General features: G+C 45.8%; 1 protein-coding gene across 1 annotated transcript in view; it reads left to right on the forward strand.

Moving 5' to 3' along the window:
- Positions 1–14,068, forward strand: part of LOC306979819 (protein-glutamine gamma-glutamyltransferase E-like) — a 45,158-nt gene that overhangs the window by 25,160 nt on the left and 5,930 nt on the right. Inside the window, exons 11-12 of the mRNA XM_079578945.1 lie at positions 2,149–2,327; positions 9,017–9,191. Of these exons, the coding sequence (XP_079435071.1) occupies positions 2,149–2,327; positions 9,017–9,191 (354 nt within the window). The remainder of the gene's footprint in view (positions 1–2,148; positions 2,328–9,016; positions 9,192–14,068) is intronic.

Genomic DNA, 14,068 nt, shown 5'->3' on the forward strand with positions numbered 1-14,068 from the left:
GATCCTGAGCTTCTCTATGTTTGTGGGAACCTGCTGAATGTAAACGATCAGCGACAGGAAGTCCAGGTCTGACTGTCCAGGAAGACGTCACGTGAGGAAACTGTGCCTATAGCCTATTACAAAAAAAAATACCTTCAGAATTCAGCAACACTCTGGATAACGAGGAAATGAGGCCCTATGTCAAACATCCTGAAACATCCCTTTAACGTCACATAAACAGTTCAGAAAACTATAGCGAAAACCCAAATCAACTGCCTTGGAAACTCCCTGGGGACAGACGTGGGGACTCGCTCCTCCAGCTGTGGCTTTAAGCCCGTGGTGAGCTTGTTTTGTTTACTTCACTGCAGTGACCTCGCTCTCTCCAAACGGCTCGATTAGCCTGCAGCGGGGGAAAAATCACACATTAGTCGCTCTGGAGTATAAGACGCACCCTCAGCCAAACTATGAAAAAAAGTGCGATTTATAGTCGGGAACATACGGTAGGTTGTTCTGCATAAAACAAGAGGAACCACAATCAGCGTAAGGACTTACAACATCAGAGCTCACTTCAGAGTTAATGTCGTCGACTAAAATATTTAGTCTTAATTTTAGTCAAAGTGATATTTTTGTGACTAAAATTGGACTAAAACTAAATGAAAAGTTTCTTATGAGACTAAAACTGTGACTAAAATGTCCAGATATTTGAGTCGACTAAAACAAGACAAATAAAAATGAAAAGGAGAGACTAAAATCATCCAAACTTGTATTGAGCGTCTGAAAGAGCCTCAGATCATGTAAATTCACTAGTAAGTAAGTAAGTAATCTTTATTTCTATAGCTCCTTTCACAGACAAAGGCCACAAAGTGCTTCACAACACAGTAAAAGCAGAAATTACATACAATATAAAAAGGGTCAAAACAGCACAGAAATCATAGCCGCCCAAAAGTAGCTCATTAAAAGCTTGAACAAATAAATGTGTCTTAAGTTAAGCTTTTGAAAGAATCAACAGAGTCAATACAGCGCAAAGAGGGCGGAAGATCATTCCAGAGCCTGGAAGGATCGGTCGCCTCTGGTACCAAAACTCGTACATGGAACCTTTAGTAGATTCTGATCCTCAGACCTCAGAGCCTCACAGGGTGTAAGGCTGGACCAGAGCACTGAGATAAGAGGGAGCCTGACCGTGCACGGCTCTGAAGGCTGGAACCAGAGTTTACTGCATCAGCTCTGAGCTTAGTTCATGTGGAGCAGCTCCATGAAGCAGAGGAACAACATTAAACATGATTATAATCAATATTATAAATATAAGTCGACTAAATTAGTCTTAAATTTAGTCGACTAAATTGACATGCAATTTTAGTCGACTAAAACTAGACTAAAATTGAAAAGGTTTTTTGACTAAATCTTGACTAAAATTAAATTACATTTTAGTCAAGATGGGGGCGCTGTTTCACTCCTTTCGCAAAGTTAAGGAAACGCTGTGGTGGAGTCTTGGTGTTTCTCACAGAGCGTTGCACATTTTGCACTATATTGTTACAATTGGTGATTTTGTTCAACTAAAACTGGGCTTTTGCCATAGTTAACATTTGTTTTACTGTAGCATGTTTTTTGCATAGATAGAATCAAAAACAAATGTATACCAATAAAGTAACTATTACTAAATGCAGTTATATGTTTCACGCTGGACATCGCCGTATTTGGCCCGCGACCCACTGGCACTTTTTCATTTTGGCCCTCGGAGATAAAAAGTTTGGGTTTAAAAATGTTAAAATGAAGTATTTTCCTCCCCCTACATGTTCCAGCCATGTCCTAATGTGTCGAATGAGCTCAGACTTTGGGTCACTTCGTGTCTGACCTCCTTTGTTTTATCAGTCTGACTAAAATTACATTTTAGTCAGACGACTAGAACTAAACTAAAATATGTTGTCTAAATGAACACTGGCTCACTTCAGTGACTGATGTGAAACACTTTGTTGATCGAGTCGACTGAACAAAGCCATTACGTCACAGAGTATCCGCTCACAATATGCCAAACAGCACAGAGACAAGCCTCAGCAGTTCTGAAACAAAGTCATTTGCAGTGAGGAAACCACATGTGTCCTCTTTGGAGTCATGTGGGAACGTTTGAGGCAATGTAGCTGTAACATAAACACAAACTTTTTTTTCCTACAGGAAGCGAAAAGGAGAGGTCTGTCTTCAAATACGCCATCACCCGAGAGTACACGAAAGACGACGATGAAGACTGGGAAGAGGAGGAGTTTGAAGACAGTGAGGACGAAGGAGAAGAACCTCAACCCGAACCCGAAAAGCCTCCGGTCAATCTCCCAAAAGTCTCTCTGAAATTTGAGGAGGTGAGTGTGTGTGTGTGTTTCCTTTCACCGGGAAGTAAAAGCACTCGCCATAGCTTCACCACATCCTCTTCATTGAAACAGCTGTGCAGTGAAGGGGAGCAGGAGGAGGGAGAGTGCATTCGTGATAAAGATTAAGCTTGATTTCAAAATGTCTTTATAAAATGGCAGACAAGTGTAAACTTACGACAACAGGCATCATCCTAGGAAAAAATACGTAGCCTTCCAGACCTGTTCCTTTTTTTGTTAAAGATTTTAGACCTTTCTTTAATTTAAAAAGTCTTGAAAGGTGAGTGCATGGTCGGGTCCGACAAATGAGGGCTGGTGCTCTTCAAGTATCCGGTACCAATATTAGACTGATGAAACAAAGGAGGTCAGACACGAAGTGACCCAAAGTCTGAGCTCATTCGACACATTAGGACATGGCTGCAACATGTAGGGGGAGGAAAGTACTTCATTTTAACATTTTTAAACTCCACATAGTCCCTTTAAACCAGGGGTGCCTGAACTGTTTGTCTCCGAGGGCCAAAATGAAAAAGTGCCTGTGGGTCGCGGGCCAAATACGGCGATGTCCAGCGTGAAACACATAACTGCATTTAGTAGTCGGCTTGTTGCACAATGTGGCTACGCTAGTTCCTCTGAGCTGAAGCTGTGGGCGCTAGTACTTCCTGTTCGTGTTCATTTCCATTAAGATGAGCTCAGACCAGTGAGTTCCTGTAGAAATATTTCCATAGACGAGACGTTTATGTTTGTGAGGATCAGGGAGTTTGTCTTGAAGTTAATTTAACCTCTTAACTCCCGCCTGAACCCAGAGGATCTTTTTTCTCACATTTTTTTTTCCATCATTTTTTTGTTGGGTGTTCAACTCATCTTTGTTGCTTTTTTGTCATTTTTTTAGTCACATTTTATTTAATTTTTTCCGTCAATTTTTTTAGCAAATGTTTGTCTTTTTTAGTCACATTTTTGTAATTTTTTTGTCAAATTTTTTTTCCTTTTCTGTCAATTTTTTTGTCATTTTTTTGGTCAAATTTGTATCACATTTTTGTCCTTTTTTTCGTCAATGTTTTATTGCATTTTTGTCACATTTTGGTCATTTTTTTAATCAAATTTTTGTCATTTTTTGTCACATTTGTGTCACATTTTTGCCACTTTTTCATCAATTTTTCGTCCCTTTTTTGTCAATGTTTTCTCACTTTTTTGTCACATTTCCATCATTGTTTTCGTCTCAGTTTTGTTGCTATTTTCTCCCCTTTTTTCCAGAAGCTTTTGGATTGGGGTAAAGCCAAACTGGAGAGAATGTGCTCGGTTCAGGCGGGAGTTAAGGGGTTAATGCATTACACAATTTGAAATAGTGCCTTTATATATTTTTTCATAGCATGTTAGCCTTTAGCTTCAAAACAAACTATCGATCCTTTATGAACTCGTTACATCATGATTCGAACACAGAAAATGATCATCGACCGGGAACTCACCGCCCACAACATAATCTTTACACAATATGATTATTATTCCAGGAAAAGAAAACAGACAGGAAGTACCGGCGCTCACAACTTCAGGTCAGAGGAACTAGCATAGCCACACCGTGCAACAAGCCAATAGTTACTTTATTGGTATACATTTGTTTTTGATTCTATCTATGCAAATAACATGCTACAGTAAGACAAATGTTAACTATGGCAAACGCCCAGTTTTAGTTGAACAAAATCACCAATTGTAACAATATAGTGCAAAATGTGCAACGCTCTGTGAGAAACACCAAGACGCCACAACAGTGTTTCCTTAACTTTGTGAAAGGAGTGAAACAGCGCCCCCAATTTCACGCTGGTGGCCAAAAAGTGAACTGCATCCATATTTCCCATTGAGAATGAATGGAAGAGAGTTAGTATTAACCACATGCAGCACAAAAGTAGGTCACCCTCTGGTGGGCCAACAGAACTGTGGCCCGCGGTCCCCACTTTGGGCACCCCTGCTTTAAACCTGACCCTGTAATGTTCAGGAAGCCACTGTAGAGCAGCCGTTTGGTCCCTGTAAGGAGACGAGCAGCTGCATTTTGTTCCCCCGGAGGCGACAAACTGAACTCCGATCAAGACCAATGTACAGAATCAAGTTGCGAAGTTACAAAGGCATGAATGGATTTCTTGAGGTCACAGGAAGGTGATAGTTTTTGACCTCGCTTAGAGTTTTAAGGTGGACAAAGCTTGATTTGGCAGCATGGTTTATATGTTATATGACATGGCCTCCATGTCTTAACTTCTTGGAGACGATGCAACAAGAACTGGACTTTAGTGGCATATAGATCTAGAAAATAGAGATCTATCAAAGTGAAAATAAAATAAAATGGACCCTTGAGGCACTCCACAATGAAGAGGTGACTCAGATTAGAAGCACGGGCCAACCTTAACTGAGAAACTTCTATGTTTTGAATATGAATCAAACCAGTTCAAAGCAGTGACAGCTCAAGGCGTGATAAAAGAAGCATTAAATCAGACTAAACTGACATTAATCTCAATTTACTGAAAAGAATATGACATATGACTTATTATTATTATTATGCAGCACACGCCCAGGTGTGATCAGCCTGAGGTGTTGAGGTTCTCAGCTGACGACGCGCTGCAAGAGGTTCTCCCAATTCAAAGCAGAGCTGAATCACCTGGGATTTAATGTTATACTCGCTACTGCCACCTCAGGTCTTACGTGTAACTGCAGCTTCTATATTAAGCTCGTGCATGACGGCACTTCAGACCCAAATCAACACCTTTCTGAGTGACAGTGCAGGATTTTAGAGGCAACATGTAGGGGGAGGAAAATACATGGTTTTAACATTTTTTAACTCTGTATGGTCCCTTTAAACATCTAGGGCCAGATCTTGTGACTGGTGCAGTCCGTGCGCAGCTCTAAACGCAACGTGGTGCACGTGCGATCTTGCATGTGGCGCAGGTTTTGCGCTAAAGGCTGCGCTGCTATGAGAGGGCGTTATTTAAGGAAAAGAGGCGACTGAGGCTGGTTCATTACAAGCAGCACTTGTGCTACACTTCTATGGCAGCGTTCACATTATGTTCCTCTTTACATCCCACTGCCTCGTCTTCTTCCTTAGAATCAACGTCAAATTGAAAACAAAAGCGAAATTGCCTTGAAAAGTCTGTTTGAGCGTAAGTTACGCACGGGTTTACTTTCTACAGTAGATCAACACACACACCCCTCACACCAAAACAACAACAGATTTCCATAAATAAACCACACGTGCCTCAAGTGCCACAACACCAGGTCTGATCTGAGTTTTAAGGAGACGTTTCCATCGTGTGTCAGTCTTTACCTCCTGATGATGCTCCTTGTGGAGCCACAGCTCAGGGCGCAGAGCAACTTTTTTTTTCTTTTCCAATTCAGCCGCTCCTGAATCCTGCAGCTGAAGCTCAAATGTTCCAATACTACAGTTTTCTTGCAGCTGCTGCATAGCTCTGTAACTCCTCCGCAGCCGATATGACAGTTTCTGATCAGTTAAATCCTGTACATTTCGTAACTTTGCGTATTGAACGGTGTCCAGCGCGAGGCCTCTCTGTCCCGCCCACTCACCTGGATCTGCAGCAGCGGAGGGACAGTTTAATCTTTATTAAACATTGCGCTGCATCATGTTACGCATGTACAAGAGAACCCCCCCCCCCTCACCACCCCTGCAAACCACCGCCTTCCGCAGGTCTGGGGAAAGCATGGGGAGGGGGCGGCACCACAACATCGCGATGCGAGTCTGTCCCCCCTCTGTCCTGCCCACTTTTTGCGGCAGGTTTGACACTGAAGATTGCAGGAGCGCCACCGTCTGCGCAGTCGTCTGCTCTACAGCCTGCGCTATGAACCACAAGATCTGGCCCATAGTCCTTTGATTAATCCTGTGTTTTAGTTGATAAACAAAACCAAAACAATGGTTCAAAACATTCAGCTGCAGTTTTGGCTAAAATTGACTCAAAAGTTGCCAGTTTTGTCCAATACTCTTTCCTCTGTTGGATCAAATGTTTGGAAATGTCAAGAAATCAAACATGCACTGATGTTCTTCTGCATTTGCTGCATTCAAATATGGTGTTTGGGCATTAAACATGGAAATGTGCCTGTACAAACCCTGATTAGACACAAAATACAAGTGAATAATAATGCAGTAGAAACACTATGAACAGGAGAGAAACACCACACATCCATGCAAACAAAGAGCCGCTCACTGAATGCAGGACGTTTATTCCTTTTGTCAAAATGATCCACTTCTGTATCAGTGGATCACACTTTCTCTCATCTCTGTATCAGTTCTGGATCCAGATTTACCAGCCCCATAAGTTCACCGAGTCCACCGCTCCCCGTTTGGCCTGGTTTTACCTGTTCCCCGCAGGGCATGTCACCGTGTGTGGGCGTAGCAGGAGATTAAAGTCGCATCAGCTTTACCTTAGGCCACCTTTGTGTTCTCCATGGGTGACCCACAAAGTATTTCTGTCCCGCCCGGTTCAGAAATGCACGTGGGAGTTTAAAGGTACGGCCCAGTTGCTTTAAAGCTCATCACTGTTTGTTTAGCACTTCTTGGCAAAGGCAACAATGCAACAGTTCCCGTAGGCGTGAGACGACATTTGTGGCATCAGGTAAAATGCAAATCAGGCTCGTTCAGACTTGTTTCTGTGTTGTCATGTGTTATGATGTGCAGAGGGGGAAAAGCAGGTTCATATGTGGAGCACAATTCACACACAAGGCAATTCGAACACTTACTGCCACTGGTGCCACAGATTCACTGATTTATTGATTTTAAAAGTAACTAAATTAGATTGCAAGTTACTTTACTAGTTACATTCAGAGGCTCCCGACAGCACCACCATTTTAACCAACGCTCGCTTTAGTGGAAGTGCATTTTAAAGGACTCATTAAAAACACGGCTGAAGTGTTGCCTTGGCACATTCACGTATTTCTGAGTAATCTGTAAAAACTCTGATGGCGGCCATTTTAGGGATAGGTTTGCCTGAGTCCTCCTAGGAACGCCCCCACCTCCTGGAGACGCCTCCGAGCTTTGGTCACCAGCCGAGTAACCAACCACTGCTCCTCAGCAGAACCCCCTCCCCACTGATGCCACAGACAGCGTGTGGAGGGGGCGTGTCTAAAGGCTCAGGTTCTTAAAGAGACAGAGGCCTATTTCAAGACATTCACTACAGCCATTTTGAGAGAGACATTTTATACAAGGCAGTTATTCTAATTTACAGCATTTACAGACCAACAGAAGGTTTGTCATCATTGTAGTGAGATATAGACTGGTGCTATGGGACTGACAAAAGCAGAACACCCCCTCTTTAAAGCAGAACACCCCCTCTTTAAAGCAGAACACCCCCTCTTTAAAGCAGAACACCCCCTCTTTAAAGCAGAACACCCCCTCTTTAAAGCAGAACACCCCCTCTTTAAAGCAGAACACCCCCTCTTTAAAGCAGAACACCCCCTCTTTAACACATTGAGGCCGCGCTGTTTTAGGGATTTCGCTGTTGAGTGTCAACAATCCAGACCATTTTTCCTGATATTTGTTGCACCACAGCGTGTTCTGTGTTATAGCTGTGGACACAGGCTGTGAGCCGTTTGAAAGGCGAGACTCTCAGCTCTCTGTAGGTGGAAACAGTTTCATTATACGAGCCTCGATTCCTGAGAAATCTAAGCTAAACAGAGGCAAGTTTTGATCAAAATCACAGATTTTTTCCTAGATTCTGAGATAAATAGTGTTTTATGAAACTCTCTCCTTTCTGATTCACTCCTCTCTGGACGGACACTGACGTTATGGGAAAAGGAAAATGCCTAAATATCTTTGCTTCAAGTACATTTTCAAGGACAGCATTGTTGACACGTTTTGAAACACGCGTGTTATCGATGGCGTGTGCTTTTAAACAGCCTGGTTCTCAGATTGAAGACTTTAACAGGATGTTTCTCAGTCGTCCTTAGACCGATTTTGACCATTTTAAAACTCAGAGAAACGTTAAAATCTCACTGTTTCGATCTTGTGAGAAGTGTCGGGTTTACAGCTGTTTGCTACAACGCCACGCCTCCTCAGACTGAAAGAAAGAAAAGAAACGCAATAATATATGAAATGTCGTGACTTTTCACACGTTTTTGAGCTACCAAAGTCACACATAAAGTGTATTAGAGTGAAAAAAACAATATTTTTTCCGTTTTTGGCACTTTATAGAGTAAAATCAACAGCGCTGACACAGACTCGGAATAAGGACCTGTTAAAAAGAAAGAAATGTGTTTTTTATGAAGGAAAATGACAAAATATTAACTCAGTGATTTGGATACGTAACTTTTGTTTGATGAAAACGCAAAAAATGTCAAAGAAGTGACGATAACGCAAGGAACAAGATCCTTCTATCTCAGTTTTGTTGGTCTTAGCTTTCAAATGCAGCGTTACACTGGCCTATAGGCGGAAACCTTTTAGATTTGGGCTGAACTGGAGAAAATGCTCTCGGGGCCGACTCATATAATATTTAGCTCCATCAATGTGTGAAAGACTGCAGGAAAGGCCCTGTCCAGATCCTTGTTGAGCCAAACACACAGCAGTCGATACAGTAAAGATACAGAAGGATCTCTTTCACAGCCTGGTGGATTCTTCTCCATTGGTTTGTTCTGGATTTGCAGGCGCACATCTGTCAATACTTCTTTATAAATGTTTCATTTTTATTCCGTATCCGCAGGTGTCAAAGCCGGTGAACGGGAAAGACGTGGAGCTGAACCTCGTGCTCCACAGCGAAGCCTCTGAGCCCAGAACCCTGTCCGTCAACATCAACGTGGAGGCCAAGAGCATCAACGGAACCGCCCGCTACAAGATCCTGTCTGACAAGAAGGAGAAGACGCTGAAGCCGGGGAAAGGTACGAACAGACGCTGAAGCCGGGCAAAGGTACAGACGCTGAAGCCGGGCAAAGGTACAGACGCTGAAGCCGGGCAAAGGTACAGACGCTGAAGCCGGGCAAAGGTACGAACAGACGCTGAAGCCGGGCAAAGGTACGAACAGACGCTGAAGCCGGGCAAAGGTACAGACGCTGAAGCCGGGCAAAGGTACGAACAGATGCTGAAGCCGGGGAAAGGTACAGATGCTGAAGCCGGGGAAAGGTACGAACAGACGCTGAAGCCGGGGAAAGGTACGAACAGATGCTGAAGCCGGGGAAAGGTACAGATGCTGAAGCCGGGGAAAGGTACAGACGCTGAAGCCGGGGAAAGGTACGAACAGACGCTGAAGCCGGGCAAAGGTACGAACAGACGCTGAAGCCGGGCAAAGGTACGAACAGACACTGAAGCCGGGCAAAGGTACAGACGCTGAAGCCGGGCAAAGGTACGAACAGACGCTGAAGCCGGGCAAAGGTACAAACAGACGCTGAAGCCGGGCAAAGGTACGAACAGATGCTGAAGCCGGGCAAAGGTACGAACAGACGCTGAAGCCGGGCAAAGGTACAGACGCTGAAGCCGGGCAAAGGTACGAACAGACGCTGAAGCCGGGCAAAGGTACGAACAGACACTGAAGCCGGGCAAAGGTACAGACGCTGAAGCCGGGCAAAGGTACGAACAGACGCTGAAGCCGGGCAAAGGTACAAACAGACGCTGAAGCCGGGCAAAGGTACGAACAGATGCTGAAGCCGGGGAAAGGTACGAACAGACGCTGAAGCCGGGCAAAGGTACAGACGCTGAAGCCGGGCAAAGGTACAAACAGACGCTGAAGCCGGGCAAAGGTACGAACAGACGCTGAAGCCGGGCAAAGGTACGAACAGACGCTGAAGCCGGGCAAAGGTACAAACAGACGCTGAAGCCGGGCAAAGGTACGAACAGACGCTGAAGCCGGGCAAAGGTACGAACAGACGCTGAAGCCGGGCAAAGGTACGAACAGACGCTGAAGCCGGGCAAAGGTACAAACAGACGCTGAAGCCGGGCAAAGGTACGAACAGACGCTGAAGCCGGGCAAAGGTACAGATGCTGAAGCCGGGCAAAGGTACGAACAGATGCTGAAGCCGGGGAAAGGTACAGATGCTGAAGCCGGGGAAAGGTACGAACAGATGCTGAAGCCGGGCAAAGGTACGAACAGACGCTGAAGCCGGGCAAAGGTACAGACGCTGAAGCCGGGCAAAGGTACGAACAGATGCTGAAGCCGGGCAAAGGTACAGATGCTGAAGCCGGGCAAAGGTACAAACAGACGCTGAAGCCGGGCAAAGGTACAGACGCTGAAGCCGGGCAAAGGTACAAACAGACGCTGAAGCCGGGCAAAGGTACAGACGCTGAAGCCGGGCAAAGGTACAAACAGACGCTGAAGCCGGGCAAAGGTACGAACAGACGCTGAAGCCGGGCAAAGGTACGAACAGACGCTGAAGCCGGGCAAAGGTACAAACAGACGCTGAAGCCGGGCAAAGGTACGAACAGACGCTGAAGCCGGGCAAAGGTACGAACAGACGCTGAAGCCGGGCAAAGGTACAAACAGACGCTGAAGCCGGGCAAAGGTACGAACAGACGCTGAAGCCGGGCAAAGGTACAGATGCTGAAGCCGGGCAAAGGTACAGACGCTGAAGCCGGGCAAAGGTACGAACAGACGCTGAAGCCGGGCAAAGGTACAGATGCTGAAGCCGGGCAAAGGTACAGACGCTGAAGCCGGGCAAAGGTACGAACAGACGCTGAAGCCGGGCAAAGGTACAGACGCTGAAGCCGGGCAAAGGTACAAACAGACGCTGAAGCCTGGCAAAGGTACAGACGCTGAAGCCGGGCAAAGGTACGAACAGACGCTGAAGCCGGGCAAAGGTACGAACAGACGCTGAAGCCGGGCAAAGGTACGAACAGACGCTGAAGCCGGGCAAAGGTACGAACAGACGCTGAAGCCGGGCAAAGGTACGAACAGACGCTGAAGCCGGGCAAAGGTACAGACGCTGAAGCCGGGCAAAGGTACGAACAGACGCTGAAGCCGGGCAAAGGTACAAACAGACGCTGAAGCCGGGCAAAGGTACAGACGCTGAAGCCGGGCAAAGGTACGAACAGACGCTGAAGCCGGGCAAAGGTACAGACGCTGAAGCCGGGCAAAGGTACGAACAGACGCTGAAGCCGGGCAAAGGTACAAACAGACGCTGAAGCCGGGCAAAGGTACAGACGCTGAAGCCGGGCAAAGGTACGAACAGACGCTGAAGCCGGGCAAAGGTACAAACAGACGCTGAAGCCGGGCAAAGGTACGAACAGACGCTGAAGCCGGGCAAAGGTACAGACGCTGAAGCCGGGCAAAGGTACGAACAGACGCTGAAGCCGGGCAAAGGTACGAACAGACGCTGAAGCCGGGCAAAGGTACAAACAGACGCTGAAGCCGGGCAAAGGTACAGACGCTGAAGCCGGGCAAAGGTACGAACAGACGCTGAAGCCGGGCAAAGGTACAAACAGACGCTGAAGCCGGGCAAAGGTACGAACAGACGCTGAAGCCGGGCAAAGGTACGAACAGACGCTGAAGCCGGGCAAAGGTACGAACAGACGCTGAAGCCGGGCAAAGGTACAGACGCTGAAGCCGGGCAAAGGTACGAACAGACGCTGAAGCCGGGCAAAGGTACAGACGCTGAAGCCGGGCAAAGGTACGAACAGATGCTGAAGCCGGGCAAAGGTACGAACAGACGCTGAAGCCGGGCAAAGGTACAGACGCTGAAGCCGGGCAAAGGTACGAACAGACGCTGAAGCCGGGCAAAGGTACGAACGACTCTGGGGTTAGTGTAAAGCAGCTGCAGAAGCTGTGAGTGCAACTGCAGATCTCAAGCTTTTAGTTTTGGGTAAAGCCAAACTGGAGATAATGTGCTCAGTTCAGGTGAGCGTTAAAGGGACGGAGTGTTAAAGGGATATATTTCCTCCCCCTACAGTAGGTGCTTCAGGTCAGTGTTCTCCAAGCCTCCATTACATGATGCTTGTCATAGATAAGCTGTAGTTTTAGCTGAAAATATTGATATTTAGGACTTGCTCAACTCTATTGACCTTTTCACCTCTGGAAAGTCACACAGCGCCGACCCAAGGTTCAGAGACTTTTATACTTTCAATTAAATCCAAACAATCTCAACTACACATGGTCTAGGCCAGTGGTTCTCAACCTTTTGGAGCCGCGACCCCCGTTATAACAGTTAAAGGGGCTCGAGGGGTTCGGGACCCCCCGCCCGGGTCACACCGTGAGAAATCGGAACATTAGCCGACATCATTCTTAAAAATCAAAGAAAAAAACAATGGCCCGACCCCCAGGTTGAGAACGAAAGGAACAAACAAAAGTTTTCTCCTTAATGTGTGTGCAAAGTTACAGACTAATACAGCGCTAATACTGTGTCACTTCCCATTCTATCAGGTCATTGATAAAAATAGTAAAAAACATGCCTTGTTTTGTATTTTGAACAATTAATCGCATTGAGCGAGTTCTAAATATTCTTTAAATTTGCTAATATTTTGGCAACTGAATCTTTATATGACCCATCATCACATGCTGGGTTGGATAGTGTGAGGAAGTACCCTGCCCTACATGTCCCTCCATGTCCTGCCCCACATGTCCCTCCATGTCCTGCCCTACATGTCCCTCCATGTCCTGCCCTACATGTTCCTCCATGTCCTCATGTGTAGAATGAGCCCAGACCTGTTCACCACAACTGCCTCTGAAATCCTGTCACTCAGAAAGGAGTTACTGTAAGCGCCGTCATGCACGAGCTGAATACAGAAGCTGCAGTTACGACCTGAGGTACTGAGTGTAAAATGAACAACTTACATCTAGTCTCTTTTACAAGTCAAATGCACTCAAGTAAACAAAACACAGTAATATATGAGTCATTACACCAGTGCTATTTTTAGACCGCGTGACGTGGTCGACGTAGAAGCGCTCGGTTACGACTCGTGCTGGAGCTGCTGGTTTTCTGCCGGTTATGGCTCAGATCAGAACGTGCCGAGTAAACACTGCTGCTGCAGAAACCACTCCAGACACTCTGACCGGCCACATGTGAAGGAGGTTTTCTTTAGTCGTTTCACGAAGCCAAAAACCCAGAGGGATAAATGAACGATGGCGTCCAAAAGACCAGTTCTACTACAGTTCTCCACAGGCCGACTTTCTTAAAGGAATAGGCCACCATTTTTACATACTAAGATATGTTCTTACCTCACTTTAGACGTGTTAATATATCCCCGTCTGGTCTTTGTCCGTGCGCTCACACATACGCAGCCTCTCCCACATGTCACATAGCTCCAAAAAAGCTCACGATAGAAGCTACCAAGCTCTTCCACGTGTTCCCTATTTAAATAAAGTTACGTCAAGTGTTTTCATGCCAAGTATATTTACACAGAAATGTAGCATGTGGATTTTATAAGCAAATAAAAAGGGGGGCTATATTGTGAGGCGTAATGATACAGGAGCAGTAACTCCTAAAGACTTCCCCGCTCACTTCCGTCAATAACCTTTAGGAGTTACTGCGCGGACGTTTTACTGCTCGTATCATTACGCCTCACAATATAGTTCCCCCTTTTTATCTGCTTATAAAATCCACATGTTACATTTCTGTGTAAATATACTTGGCATGAAAACACTTCACGTAACTTTATTTAAATAGGGAACACGTGGAAGAGCTTGGTAGCTTCTATCGTGAGCTTTTTCGGAGCTATGTGACATGTGGGAGAGGCTGCGTATGTGTGAGCGCACGGACAAAGACCAGACGGGGATATATTAACACGACTAAGGTTAGGTAAGAGCATATCTCAGTATGTAAAAACGGTGGCC

The sequence above is a fragment of the Gobius niger genome (assembly GCF_951799975.1).
Source record: "Gobius niger genome assembly, chromosome: 20".
NCBI classification, from domain to species: Eukaryota; Metazoa; Chordata; class Actinopteri; order Gobiiformes; family Gobiidae; genus Gobius; species Gobius niger.